The sequence below is a fragment of the Labrus mixtus genome, chromosome 20 (assembly GCF_963584025.1).
Source record: "Labrus mixtus chromosome 20, fLabMix1.1, whole genome shotgun sequence".
NCBI classification, from domain to species: Eukaryota; Metazoa; Chordata; class Actinopteri; order Labriformes; family Labridae; genus Labrus; species Labrus mixtus.
In genome coordinates this window covers 775,275-790,253 of record NC_083631.1, presented here as the reverse complement: position 1 = coordinate 790,253, position 14,979 = coordinate 775,275, and the positions used below count along the sequence as shown (strand labels likewise).

At 40.0% G+C, this 14,979-nt stretch overlaps 1 protein-coding gene across 3 annotated transcripts in view; it reads left to right on the top strand.

The window, feature by feature from the left end:
* pdxdc1 (pyridoxal-dependent decarboxylase domain containing 1) overlaps nt 1–14,979 on the top strand; it is a 72,384-nt gene that overhangs the window by 16,341 nt on the left and 41,064 nt on the right. For all 3 annotated transcript variants that reach the window (XM_061026307.1, XM_061026306.1, XM_061026308.1), the window contains 6 exons: nt 3–51; nt 2,159–2,260; nt 4,694–4,819; nt 5,832–5,882; nt 7,020–7,080; nt 8,103–8,173. In XM_061026307.1, coding sequence (XP_060882290.1) covers nt 3–51; nt 2,159–2,260; nt 4,694–4,819; nt 5,832–5,882; nt 7,020–7,080; nt 8,103–8,173 — 460 coding nt within the window. The remainder of the gene's footprint in view (nt 1–2; nt 52–2,158; nt 2,261–4,693; nt 4,820–5,831; nt 5,883–7,019; nt 7,081–8,102; nt 8,174–14,979) is intronic.

The following is a 14,979-nucleotide window of genomic DNA, read 5'->3' as shown; positions in this document are numbered from 1 at the left end:
AGTGTCAACCTGGCAACCCTGGCACTGGATCAGGTCCCCTCTGCTACCATGGTAATCTAATTTTGAAAAATGCTCAAATCCAGTTGAGGGTATAATTTTTAAGGATAATTGTAGCAAGAGTTAAATACACTGATGAAACTTTCTTCATCATGGTTAATAATGAATACATAGATTCACATTTTTGACCAACATAATACAGACACACTTGCCACCAAACTGCCTTCTTTTGGCAATTTCAATTTAAGTGATTAGGGACAAATGTATTGTTTAGTTTAAATCAATATTCTTAAGATTAATCCTTAAAAATTCAAAAGGGCCAGATTTGAAAACCAGGAAATTTAAGCCGGCTGGACATTTTCAGCAGCAATCACTTTTTTCTGCTTTTTTTATGGACAAATTTGAAATAAATTAAAATGAATATAGTAAAATACAAACATTTATTTTGTTTTACATTTGAAATGATTACAAAATAAAAACAAAGTTTGTCACATATGTGACGAAGGCACATCAAAGGGCATAAACAGAATTAACTCTATGCCTTAACTGCACAGAACCATAAAATAACCAGTAACACAATATTTCTTTCTGCCTGTTTGTCATTCTTCCTCCTTTGTCTACCATTCACACACAGAAAACTATTTTGTGTTACATTTGAAATAAAACACGTTTGGTCACATATCTGGCAGAAGCAAATTTAAGTGCATGGACATTATTAAACCATTAAATCAGTGCTATTATTGCATAGAACCATAACAAAAAGGTCACAACATTAACTGATAACACACACTGCATCTCTACCATTTTCTCCCTCCAATTTGTCAATCTCATACAAAACAGTTTAACATTCTTAATTAAATATTGTAGCCACATCTGACACAATCATTTTAAAGTGCAAAAACAGAATAAAGAGCTCCAAATGCCATATCAGATTGTCTGAATGCTGCACTTCGACCTGAAAGTAAACAAGGGCTGGTGTTGCTAACATTAGCAATGCTTGGCATACCTATTGACATTGTTTACAGACGGCCAAATTTAACCCACAATGAACTGCTTTTTGGTTTACTTCCCGCACTTCCCACACCAACCCACCCCAAGCGCACCAGAATTTGTTTCAAACGGACCAAACAGCTTAGGTGTGAATGCACCCTAAGTCGTAAATCTCCAAGCATTTAGTCGTAAATTTACGAGAATAAAGTAATTAATTTACCATATTGAATTCGTAAATCGATTTATATGGTATGGTTAAAATCATTATTCTGAAAGGTTTTAGGCCTATCAGAAGAGCAGCCATCTGCCTGCGCGAAAATGAAGAAAGGGGAACACTCAAAGTAATTTCTCCTGCCATAAAGAGACATTTTCCTCAAAGTCAGTCTTATTCTTTTCTCGGAAAAGTCCCAGTTTCTAGCAGTATCTTTTCAGGGTCCTTCTACTTATGACAATGTGATGCTGATGTATCATATCTGTATAAGTATAGCCCCAACACAACTTATGTGATATTTTGAGAACTTGTCAAATTGTCCACGGAGAGTTAATACTCAGCCAACCTGTGTTACAGACTACACAATAAGGAAGTATTTCCTTATTTTTGAAAATAAAGTATAAGATGCTCCAGATTTCATTTTTTCGCAGTGGAGCTGCTATAGACTATAGACTAAAATAACAACTATATTCTTGTAAATGTATGACTTTCTTCTCTTACAACTTTCTTCTTATAAATGTATGACTTAATCTCAAAATCAAAAAAAAAAAAATCCCCTTAATGTGGCTAGTACTCATTTGTAGTTTACAGAGAAAAAGGGATCTGCCTTCCTGTCATTATTTTGCATAAGCACTCACGATTTCTCTGTCACTGTGCTGTCCTGTTAGAATAAAAATACAATTATAACAAAGATGTAAGTTAAGCCTAAAAGCGCAAGAATACTATATTCGATTTGTGAAAAGAGGTACAATCACATGTACAAAATGTAAAACATAGATATGGAAGTTATTTTAGAGAAAGTTTTCCACAGCTGCAAAATTATGAATAATAATTGAATTTTATGAGTTGCTATGTTGTAATCATTTTGTTCATAGTAGCCATTGACCCAGAAAATACCATCTATGTTGCATTCATCTTGAGATTTGTACATTATAAATGTGTTTATTGTTCTCTCTCCAGGCAGCTAACAAAAGTGACAGTATGACACTGACACCATGTCAATGGCTGGGACTGCCTTCAAAAACAGCTGTCACCCTTTACAGACAGGAAGACCCAGCACTGGTACTGCATGTTATTTCATTCATAAGTGGCCTCTAGAGCAAGCTAAACACACACCGCTAGTCAATGTGTGTGCTTCCACTGGTTCTACCGCGCAACATAGAGGTCGTTAATAGTCTGCAGACCAGGTCAGTAAATCTAGATCGGAGCAGGATTGCATGAATAGGTTGTTGCGAAAGATAGGGGCTTGGCCTGATAGTGAGTGCAGGCCAAACATTTTCCTAAACTGACTCCAAATCTTGAATGTGTTTGTTACAATCCGGATTAGGGCAATTTTTCTGACTGAAATAGCTGAAAGCAAACCACTGACCAAAGCAAGGAGGAAATTCCAAGCTGAGCCCACTGTGGCTATTTGCCCAAAGTTTTACATTAGCTCACGAAGAGAAGCTTGTTATTATTGCAGCCCAGTGGTAGTGGTGGAGGTTTGGGAGTGCTAGCCCACCTTTGGATTTGGGAAGGTGAAGGACCGTTCGACTGATTTGTGCCTGATTATTACCCAAAAAGAGATCTTCAGTTGTTCAAGCTTGGAAAGAAGGATTTACTCAACTCAAAGCTCTGTGAATTATTTTGGCACTAGAACACCAAACATTTGAAACTGTGACATTCCTGAAGAAGATGGTTGGCAGTAGAGTTAATGTTGGCAGTGGATTAAGCTTATACCCTGAGCTTTTCTCAAATTTATCTTGTACATTTATGATTTTAGGGAGACTAGGGGCTGAGTTGGAGACATACAGCAGAAGGTCATAAGAGTATAAGGGGGTAGATGGCCCTTGTTCATGTAATCATTGAATACTCTGACCAGAATAGGGCAGAGAACTTTAGAATAGGTTTTATAAAAATCTGTGGTATAGCTGTCCGGCCTTGGTGATTTGTAACTCAGTAAGGATTTTAACCCTTCTTTTTACTTCTGAAACGGTTATCGCAACCAAACCAGCAGACTGTCTCATAGGCTTTTGGGTACACAAACACATCAAGGGGATTGGGACTGTACCAGGTGAGTGGGGAGGTTTAGTAGAGTGGCAGCGAACTATGGCGTAGTGCATTGGGATTGATCTCCTGGCTGTGGCTCAGTTGGTAGAGTCGTTGTCTCTCAACTGGAAGGTCGAGGGTTCTATCCCCACCTCCTGCAGCAACATGTCTGATTTGTCCTTGGGCAAGACGCTTAACCCCAAATTGCTCCGGCTGCTTCTTCACCGGCGACTGAATACGTATGAATTGATTAGTTACTTCTGATGGTCTCTCTACATAGCAACCTCTGCCATCAGTGTGTGAGTGTGACATGTGGTGTAAAAGAGCTTTGAGTAGTCAGAAGACTAGAAAAGTGCTTTACAAGCTCAAGTCCATTTACCATTTCCCTCAATTTGGATTGTTCTGATTTTTTGAAGTTGGTGACAATGAGATGATTTGATTGCCTAGGTAAGTTTTAAAGGACTCCCAGAGTGTATTACTACCAATATCTGGTGTGTCATTAATTTCAAAGAAGAATTTAATTTGTGTGCCAAAAAAGTATTTAAATTCAGGTTCAGATAGCAAATGTGAATTGAATCCCCAAAGCACATTGCACGGTTTACCATGAGGAAAGTTATTATTGAGAGAAGTGGGAGCATGATCTGAAAGAACTATGCTGTGGTTTTCACAAGAAAGTGCATTTGGAAGTAGTCTATTACTGAGTAGACAAGAATGAGAAGACTTTGCTGAATTTGTACTCTTAGTCCTCCAGGAATCTGTCAAGCCTGATTGGTCTGTGTGAAACTTTAAACTAGCTGACTTAGACTAGGTAGATTGCTTTGTGGATGACCTATCAAGTTTTGTCTACTGGACCTAAAGGAAATCACCTTCCAATGATTATATGATGATCAGCAAGGTTAGGAATATCCCAGGAAATTTTGGATAAGAGTTCATCATTGTCTGAGGGTGGGGCATATATACTAAGGCCAGGACCTCAAGAGTATTCTGTAATTTGCCCGATGCTATAACATATCACGCATTAGGGATCAAAACGATGGTAGACCGTTCAAACACATTTTCCCTGTGATAGCCGTCCCTCTAGCCCTCTTTAGATAACGGGGTGTCATCCCCACAACCACCGCCGTTCTCATTCATGCATGGCCTGCTCCAACCTCCACCTCAGGGCAACAGCAACTGGAGCAATACAAAGGAAAAATACTTACTGCATATTATCCCATATGCTCTTTTGTAAAGTGTCTCAAGATAACACTTGTTATGAATTGGTGTTATACAAATAATGATTGATTGATCAACCTTTCCTTACTGCACAGAGCAGACTAGCTCTAAATTATCCCTGCTGCAAAGAATTTGGTTTGCAATTTTGTCACCAGTGCAAGATTGATTTGCCCACACCTGATTTTTTGTACTTACATTTGGAGGAAGTAGAGATGCACCATCTATCTTACAGTATATGGTTTTGTGTCTCAGTCTCTGGCAGCAGGTTTGACCTCCAGCCAGCCAGTGGTGAAGCTTCGAGCACTGCCCGTCTGGCTCTCTCTGCAGCATCTTGGTCACAATGGAATTGTTCATAAGATCAGATATGCCACTGAACTGGTGAGCTGTCCATTAACCACATACTGAAATTTTTACTCAACTGTTATTGTACATATAAGGTTTTACATGCTGTCACAAGCTTAGAAGTATTTTCCTCACAGTGACATTTTCTGGTATGGTACCAGAATTAAAGGCTAAATGGCGCTCACCAAAGATATCTGCAAAGTACTTTATTGCCAGCGACATTGCACTAAAATACAAGATAGATTGAATATATAGATTAGATAGATAGATTGCCCCTTTATTTGTCAGGAGAGTTCCACATGTACCACTACATGAAAACTGAGATGAAATACCAACAGTGCCAGTTAGAACATGAACAGTGCAGCATGCTGCTGAAACAACATTTATTAAAACACACAGCATATTCAGTAATGTTGCACATTCAAAAGCAATGCTGCAAAAGAAACAAACGCACTGCAAAAAGGCTAAACAACCGCATTAACATAAAAAATGAGTGAGGTCAAAAACTCCCATATTCAGAAAACCACTGCAAATACAGAAACACTGCATGTTCAGCCTTCACAGCGGAAGTGCTCCAGGCCTGTAGGGGCGCTCTGTTGAACTGTTTATTTAAGGGAGAGAGTAAGAGTGACCGGTATTGAAAGTTTTGTTTAAATAGGAAAGTTGTATCGTTGAAAAGACACAGAATAACATCAATATAACAGAAACACAGAGAGTCCGGTCTGGATTTTGACATAGGGGATGTGATAGATGAGAGGGGGTTCTTGCCTGGAGCCAAGCCCGACACCTCACTGCGGTCCTACCCCCTGCTTCCAGTTTCTTTTACAAGGATGAATTTTCCATATGCTGTCTCAAATTTAGAAATCCATTTATAATGGAACCTTTATGATGGATCTTGATTGACCTTCTCACAGGAAGAGAAAATGAGCAGATGTCCTACCTTATTGAAAAAGTACCTTAAAAACATGTAAAAACTGACATTTATTGAAATTTTTTTGTCTCTATAAGGTCATATGAGTTATTTTACAACTGTATTTCTCCCTTTTAGAGCCAGCATCTTCTACGGAAGCTTAAAACGCTGGCCTCTATCAAAACATCGGTAGGTGTATTTTTTTTATTCTGAGCATAAATAACATAATGTTTAGCTTACCAAAAGGAGATTTTTTTAACTTCAGATGTGCTTTGAGCGTCTTTTAGAAACACACTATCAAGAAGAAGGAAAGTCACAAGGTCAGAAATATTCAACTGTTGGTGAGGTTAGCAAAAAAGAAATGAAATGATGGCCAAATCTTTGTTCATAATGCCATGGCGAATGTAGAATGTTGTGATATGACGTACAGTACATAGTGCACGGATTGGTGTGATATGAAAACAAAAAAATCACCATATAGCAATGTGTATGCCTGTCTAAGCATGAACCAGTTAATATTCACTTTCCAGGGGCAACCAAAGTTTGATCACAGTTGTTTTTCTCGTTAACAAATCTTTTATATGCAACAAGCGCACCGCGTATTATCCTTGCCTCCTCTTTCCCGGTGCATGTCAGTGATTAAGCTAAACGAAGCTACTGCTGGGCGCTGGCGCAGGCCAGAAGGAGTGGAGATGGACGACAGTTGGTTTTCTAAACAACTTTTATTGCGACAGCACATGGTATTGAACCCATCGGGGGCTTTGAAATTGACCAAGCACATCAGCTCAGTTTGCCTTGCCCTACACTTAACCAGAGACCCAGAAACTTTATATTTTTGGCATGATTGCCAGTACGGGCCGTCAGAGTCAACAGATAGAATGGGAAGGAAAACAGGTGATAATCTTCTTAATATTTATTGGACTGAAATGCCATTTAAAATATAGGTTTTTCCTTTATTTATTAGCTGCTGTCTCTTCCTTAAATAAAGCCACTGAAACAGGTCAGGAGGGGTGAGGGAAGTGTGGAGGCAGGAGGGTCGGCGGTATCTGAGGGATTAAGGAGGTGTACATGTAACGTTTACACGTTCCTTCTTGTTAAGGCTCCCTTTTATATCATCCTTTTTTAATTAACTTTGTTTGCCATGTCTCCCTAAGTTTATTATGCAACTTACAGTAAATGTGCCAGTTTAAATCGTTTTTGAACATCTGTTTTGCCCTCTTTCCTACAACATGGCATAAGTGTAAGTTGTCTTATTGTACACTGATGATTGTGGTTGTGCATGTCATAAAGCAGATGACATGTATTTGATTTTTTTGTGCCCAACAGATGGAGGATGAACTAAGCTCTCCTGTGGTTCTATTCAAGTTTTCCCAGGAAGTAAATTCAAGTAAGGATCACACTCTCCTGACCAGTCATGGATAGATGTTTTTTCCCATAGAGTGGGATTTTCTGGCACAACTTCACCAACTAAAGACCAACTTGAAGAGGTCAAAAAGCTCCAGCAACACTTGTAGTATGAAGATCAACTTTATTAACCAATTAGACCGACGCATTTCAGCTTGTGGCCAATGACCCTGATGAACGCCACAACCCAAAACGCGTTGGTCAAATTCGATAATAAAGTTGATATTCTTAGTACAAGTGTTGCTGGAGCTTTTTGACCTTTTTCATTTAAAAAATAGCAATAGTGAAACAGTAATGCACTACTGGATATGATCTCTATAGGGAACCTTTTTATGTTAGCCCTGAAAACAAATGTTCAAACTAAATGAAGGATTTGTGTAATTCTATATTCTTGGCACACAGGTTTACTTACTAGTTTCTAGAGCTTCTAACTGAATCTCATGGGCATCATTTGTAGTTGTAACCTTCTTAGTTGTCATCAAATGACCAAAATATAGAGCTATGGTCTCATGAAGTAGGGGGATGAATATAAACAGAGTAAGTATCTACAGTATATCTGTTCAAAAAGATTGCCTCTGTTGCCACATTGGAAAGTTCTCCTTTTAACTGCTGTCCAATTACTTTTGCTAATTAACCTTGTACCTCTTCTATTCCCAGTGGTTTCTGTGAGGTGTTATGGTGTTGTGTTCCCATACAGCAAATGCCCTGTTTTGGTGTCAGTTTAGACTCCTGTCTGAGGTCTTTTCAGTTTCATTGATGTGTTGTCCCCTACATCTATAAGAGATGTAATGTGATGGCAATGGCATTAGTTTCCCTATTAGGGTGGTAACTGCAACCTAAGGTGATGAATGATGTGTGGGAAGGGCTTTCTCCTTAAAGAACGGAGCTTATATTTAAGAGTGTCCTCACTGATCCTTCATGCCACTATTCACCAATTTAATTGTAGTATAGCTCTTGTATAGTTCTATTCTGACTCTCCAATGACTTGTTTCCCTTTGTTGTAAGCACCCAATGGGCATTCAGTCGAAGGTTACAGCACTGGGGAGAAAGAGTTGCTTGATTCCATCAACAGATGGGTAAGTGTACTGGGATGCTAGTCAAATGCTAGTTTTTGTGGCCGAAATGTTTTTGTAGCGTAATTAAGTTATTAAGATGTTATATCTTTATTTAACCTCGGATTTAAGAAGGGGCACCACTTCCTGTTGAAGGAAGAAAATAACTTTAATGGTATAAGTTAATTAATTAATCAGTCAGTTTCATATCCTGAAAGAAGTGAGTTCTGGAAATGTTAAACAAGAAAACACACAAAGTCCTGAATTTTATGTGTATAATTTAATATAAAAAAGGGTAAACAATGAGGTATAGATGAAACAGATAAAGAATATGATTAGGATAATGCAATTATAATGTATGGTGACATTATATATTTAGTAATGAGATAAGATGCGGTGTTTGAATGACTTAATCAGAAAATGGTCAAAAAGAAAAAGTTGATAAAGGAATTTTGGGATTCTATTTGGATTTAAAGGAGGGCTCTGAATAGACACGACTCAAGACTCAATCTTCCAACACCCCTTGCCACCAGCAGTCTTACTGTGAGATGTGTTCAATTGAACTCCGCCGGCTGGTCCCGCGTTTCAGTCTCTGGCAAGCGGTTCATTTCAGGCCCAGAGAGGTCCACGGGCCAGATTAGATGCCTTAACAACTTGGTCGGAGTATGCAGCTGGGATGGAGATTGTACGTCGGTTCAGCCGTTGTCTCAGAAGCTCCAAGAGGATCCAACAGGAAACAATATTAAAGAGTCTTTTGATACGTCGATTTCCAATTCAGATTAACCGGATGGCCATCTTGATGAATCCAAACTAAGGAATTGCTGTTCAAAATTGAAGAGCCTGGAAAAGACTTTGGAGAAGAAAGTTCAAAAACCTTGCTTGAGCCAGAAAGAATTGATGTTCCAAAAATTGTGCGTGAAAAAGAAAGTTCGGCAGAGACTCGTCTCTACGGCACAAACTTAAAAGAAGGGATTCGGACTGAAGTCCGAAGAGAAGAGAGCAAGAGCTGAAGCTCTAAACTTCACAAACCAAAAACAAAACTAAAACTGGAGATCTGAGCTGAGTGTGGACTCTTATCAGCTGGATGAGAAGAGGGGGGTCTGCAGGAGAAGAGTCACTCCCATTCTGACTGGAGGACAATTGTTTGAACTAAACCGAGTTTACTCAATAAGATTAAGAATAAGAATCTAAACATATATACGTCACCATACATTCATTTTGATATTATTTCTATCAGATTCACGTTGATGTAGGTTCATGTCATATATTTAGACAAACATTTCAATCAGATTCATGTTGAGATGAAAATCACACCATCTGGGAACATCCTCAGTTAATCCCAGCCTGTAGGTGAACAAAAACATGTTATACAGTCAACATTCTTAATAAGACATATTAATAAAGTAGGAAAAGAAGTTGGTGTCTTTAAATAACACCTTCTATAATTAATATCATAGCCGCTCCGCCACTCTGACATCTCTCCATTAGTGCATGTCCATAGGATCCTGTTTGTGTATATTTCAGCCTGTGTGTGTGTTGCATGACTACAGAGTGTAAAAACAGAATTTCCCCTTGCGGGATCAATAAAGTCAATCTTAATTAATAGAATTTATATTTTTTTCACTCCAAAATCAGAGATACACAGGATAGCATATAGAAAGATTCTATTTATTACTCTGTCTGACCATGCACCTCTCACTAATATGGGATCTAGGTCACAGGCCTTCAACCAAACAATGGAGGTTAAATGCATCACATCTAAATGATGAAGGAGTTCCTTACCTTAGTGACAACTGAACTGATACATTACATTTTACACTCTGTTATTGAGACATACTACACACATGCACAAACAGGATCCTATGGACATGCACTAGACAACATTCTTTTATATTTAGCTGATCCTGCAACTACAATCCCTCACTTAAAATACCTTATTTCCACGAATGGGTTCCTCTCAGGTTATAACGTAAATGTTGACAAAACCATGGCTTTGGATATAGGTGGTAACATTTCACAAACAGTCAAATTACAGAGTGGGTTTAAATGGCCAAAAGATGGTATTAGAAATCTTAACATTTAAATCCTGTCATCACTAAAAAAACCTATATAATACAAATTACAAAATTATAATTCAAAATATTAGTAGGGATCTGGACGGTGGTCAACACTTCCACTATCTCTGTTAGGCTGTATAGAAAGTGTACTGATGAATATACTCTCTAAACTAAATGATATGATACCCTTTTCTTTCAGGTGGTTCTGGATTTTTCTGAAGCCATTTTGTTGCATTTGTAACTTTGTTAAGTAGTCTGGTCAAAGTAGATTCTCCACAATATGATAGCTCCCTCTTTCCCCATGCAGTTTTCAAAACATGTTGTGTTTGACGAGTTGATGGTCTGTTAAATTACGTCGGAGATTCCTTACTTGTTTACTTCATGCGCCATCTTCAGTTTTATAGAATTTTCTTTAATAGCGTCAAGTATTTGTGTCTTTTAACCTCTTTTCACTGCTGTTTTACCCCTATCGCTTCTTCCAATAGTAAATCAATCGGTCAATCTTTATTTGTATATTGCCAATTCATAACAAATGTTATCTCAAGACACTTTACAAAAAGGAGGTGAAATATCTTACTTTTTAAAAATATGATATTACAAATGAGCAGGTAAAATACCTTACTTATTGTTATGTTAAAAAAAAAAGTAGGTAAAAGACCATACTCATTGTAATACAGTGGCAAGAAAACACATCCACTAAGAGGCAGAAATCTTGGGAAAAACTGAACTCATTATGAACAGCCATCTGCCAAACTGTGCTGGGCTTGAAAAATGGGATAGAGGGAGATTCAGGAAGAAGGATAGGGACAAACAGAGCAGCAATAACTACAATGAATAAGATAGATGTATAGCTACAATGTTAGTGATAATGGTTAGTATGTATGTATGTGTCGTATTAGCCGTAACAACTAAGTATATTAATTATAAAGGTTGAATTTGAGCAGCTCTAAGATTCACTTCAATGTTTAGATGTAAGGCTCCAATAATTAATTTAGGGACTTTAGGTACCACGAGCATGCCTGCATTCTGGGATGTTCTTGAAGGGTAATACGGCACTATTATCTCTTTAAGATAAGATGGTGCCTGGCCATTAAGAGCTTTATAAGTGAGAAGAAGGATTTTAAATGATATTTTAGATTTTATAGGTTGCCAGTGCAGAGAGGCCAACACAGGAGTAATGTGATCCCTTTTCCCAGTGCTAGTCAGTACACGAGCTGCAGCTTTTTGGTCTAGCTGAGTCTTTAGAGCCTTACTTGGGAAGCCTGATGAAAGAGAATGACAATAATCCAACCTTGAGGTAAAAAAAATGCATGAACTATTTTTTATGCATTGTTTTGCTACAGGATATTCCTGATTTTAGATATATTACGAAGGTGAAAATAGGCTGTCTTTGAAACATGTTTTATATTAGAGTTGAAGGACATATCTTGATCCAATAGAACTCCTAGATTCCTAACAGAGGTCCTAGATGCCAGGTTGATGCCATTGAGGACCGTTATATCATTAAAAAAAAAGTCTCTCTGAGGTTTGAGGGCCAAGCACAATAACTTCTTGTCTGAGTTAAGCAGCAAAAACATTCTGGGCATCCAGGTAGGATAGGATAGGATAGGATAATACTTTATTGATCCCCAGTGGGGAAATTCGGGCGTTACAGCAGCACAGACAAGAAAGCTCAAAAATACACATTAAACAGAATAGATAAGAAAAATAAAAACAGGGGGTATATACAGTACAAAATGAATGATGAAGTTAACTGGGGGGAATTGAGAATTGAGACAGCATTTGCAGAGAATGACAAGATAAAGTGACAAGTGATGATTAAAGTGATGATGGTATGATAAATAGCAGCAAGTAATGTAAACAGCAGAGAAGAGAGGCAGTGTTGTACCACAGTAATGCAGAGTGCAGTTATATAATATAATGTAGTATAATATAATATAATATAGTGCAATATGAACAATATAGTGTAATATAATGAAATGTTATATAATATAGACTAGTATAATAATATAATAAAAATATATAGAATGTACAGTATATATGTATATTGATGCTAAATAATAATAATAATAATACAATGATAATAATGAAGCAGGTCATGTGGGTAGTGTTTTATGGGGGTGAAGTTTAGTGTCAAGGACGCACTGTTGTTGTTGTTGTCATAGGCTGCTGTTGTTGTACAGTCTTATGGCAGTGGGCACAAAGGAGCCTGAAGCGCTCCTGCGCTTTTGCACCTGGGGGGGATGAGGCGTTGGCTGAAGGAGCTGCCCATCTGCCACAGCTCGTCATGTAGAGGGTGAGAGGAGTTATCCAGGATGGATACGATTTTGTCCTTCATCCTCCTCTCACCCACTGTCTCCAAACTGTCTAGATCAAGACCCACTACAGAGCGGGCCTTCCTCACCAGCTTGTTCAGCCTGTTTGCCTCACCTGTCTTGATGCCACCCCACCAGCACACCACAGCAAACAAGAGGGCGCTGGCCACCACACACTTGTAGAAGGTCTTCAGGAGTCTGTTGCAGACACTGAACGATCTGAGTCTCCTCAGGAAGAACATCCTGCTCTGTCCCTTCCTGAAGAGGGCGTCAGAGTTGTGAGTCCAGTCCAGTTTATTGTTGATGTGGACCCCAAGGTACTTGTATGAGTCCACCCTCTCCACTTCTTCCCCCTGTATGATGACTGGGGCAGGGGGCCTCTTCTTCTTCCGGTAGTCCACTACCACCTCCTTTGTTTTGCTGATGTTGAGCTTCAGGTGGTTGCTTTCGCACCATGTGACGAAGCTCTCGAACAGTCCTCTGTACTCCTTCTCGTCGTCATCAGTGATGCACCCAACAATGGAGGAGTTGTCGGAAAACTTTTGGAGTTGGCAGGAACCAGAGTTAAACCTGAAGTCTGATGTGAAGAGAGTGAAGAGAAAAGGCGCCAGAACAGTTCCTTGAGGTACTCCTGTGTTGCCCGTCACTACATCAGAGACACAGCCGTCGACTCTGACATACTGTGGCCGGCCCGTGACGTAGTTAAAAATTCAAGCTGTGGTGTCAGGGTGCAGCTGCATATCCAGCAGTTTGTCCCTCAGGAGGCAGGGCTGGATGGTATTGAAAGCACTGGAGAAGTCAAAGAACATAACTCTCTGCTGGTGAGGAGCTGAGAGGGGGGGGGAGGTGGTCAGGACCTTGATGGGAGGAAGAGCAGAGTCTCCAGCAGAGGTGTGAATGGGGGCTGAGGTGGTGGGGGGAGACATAGACCCACTATTTGAGCTCACTGGGTCGGGGGATGTGTCAAACCTATTGAAAAATAGGTGCAACTCAGCAGCAAATAACGGGTCTCTTTTAATTCTGGGTTCCGGCCTGCTGCAGCCCGTCATCTGCTTCATGCCATTCCACACCTCCTTTGAGTTGTTCTGTCCCATCTTAACCTCAATCTTGTTCTTGTAGTTGTTCTTGGCCTCTCTCAGCTTCTTCTTTAACTCCTTTTGTACAGCCTTGAGCTCCTCACGATCCCTAGTCATGAAGGCCCTCTTCTTTCTGTTGAGGAGAGCTTTAATGTTTTTATTGATCCATGGTTTGTTATTTGAGAAGCAGCAGACCTTTTTGGTAGGGACTATGGTGTCCTCACAGAAATGGATGTAGTCTGTAATACAATGAGAGAGGCCTTCAATGTCATCACCATATTCCTCTTTAAACTTTTCCCAGTCTGTGACATTGAAGCACTCCTGCAGGGCCTCCTCTGTATCCTTAGACCAAACCTTCAAAGTCCTTGAGTTGGCCACCTGCTGCTTCACCTTCGCCTGTAGGTGGTCTCAAGGTGGATGAGGTTGTGGTCTGATTCCCCAAGAGGGGGGAGGGAAGAAGAGCTGTATGCTCCCTTCACGTTGGCATACAGGAGGTCCAGGGTTTTATTCCCTCTTGTAGCACAGTCCACATACTATTTAAAGTTCGTCAGGACAGGGGAGAGAGACATGATTAAAGTCCCCGCTGATCAGTATGAGGGCGCTGGGATGCTGGGTTTGTAGTCCCGCGATCATAGATGACGTTACTCGCGCTAGCGGCTACAGCTGATGGTGGGACGTAAACAGCAACAGCAATGGCATGTGAGAACTCCCGTGGCAGATAGTACGGGCGTAATCCCACCGCCAGCATTTCAACGTCTGGGGTACAGACACAGTCCTTCACAGTTACATGTCCGGGATTACACCATTTAGAGTTAATAAAGACAGCAAGACCTCCACCTCTCTTCTTACCGCTCTGTCTCCCCCTGTCCGCTCGTACCAGCGTGAAGCCGGCCAGCTCGATGTGACTGTCCGGTATATTCCCATGTAGCCATGCACTCCCTGTAGACACTCTGGCTGTTTACTAAAGCTGTAAGTTCGTCCGCTTTGTTGGTGAGTGACCTGACGTTCCCCATGATGACCGACGGTAGAAAGGGTTTAAATTTCCTGTCTCTCTCGATCCGCTCCCTGACTTTAGCGCCGGCTTTCTTCCCCCGGCGGACACCTCTCCATAACTCCTCAGGGATGCGTGTAGGAGGAACACCAGCTCCATGCCTGAAGCTCAGTAGATCCTCACGAGTGTACGTGATCATTCCAACAGTAGAAAAAAAAGTCCCGAAAGAAACACGTAATTCCACGAGTAATACCGCAACTAAAACGCTGCAGCAGTGTCCAACAATAAACACCGAAACAGTGCAAAAATACTTAATAAAAGTAAAAGAAAATAGACGAAATAAAGAAAAAAGAGTCGGGTTAGGGTTGCCGACTCTCAGCGGCCGTTGAGG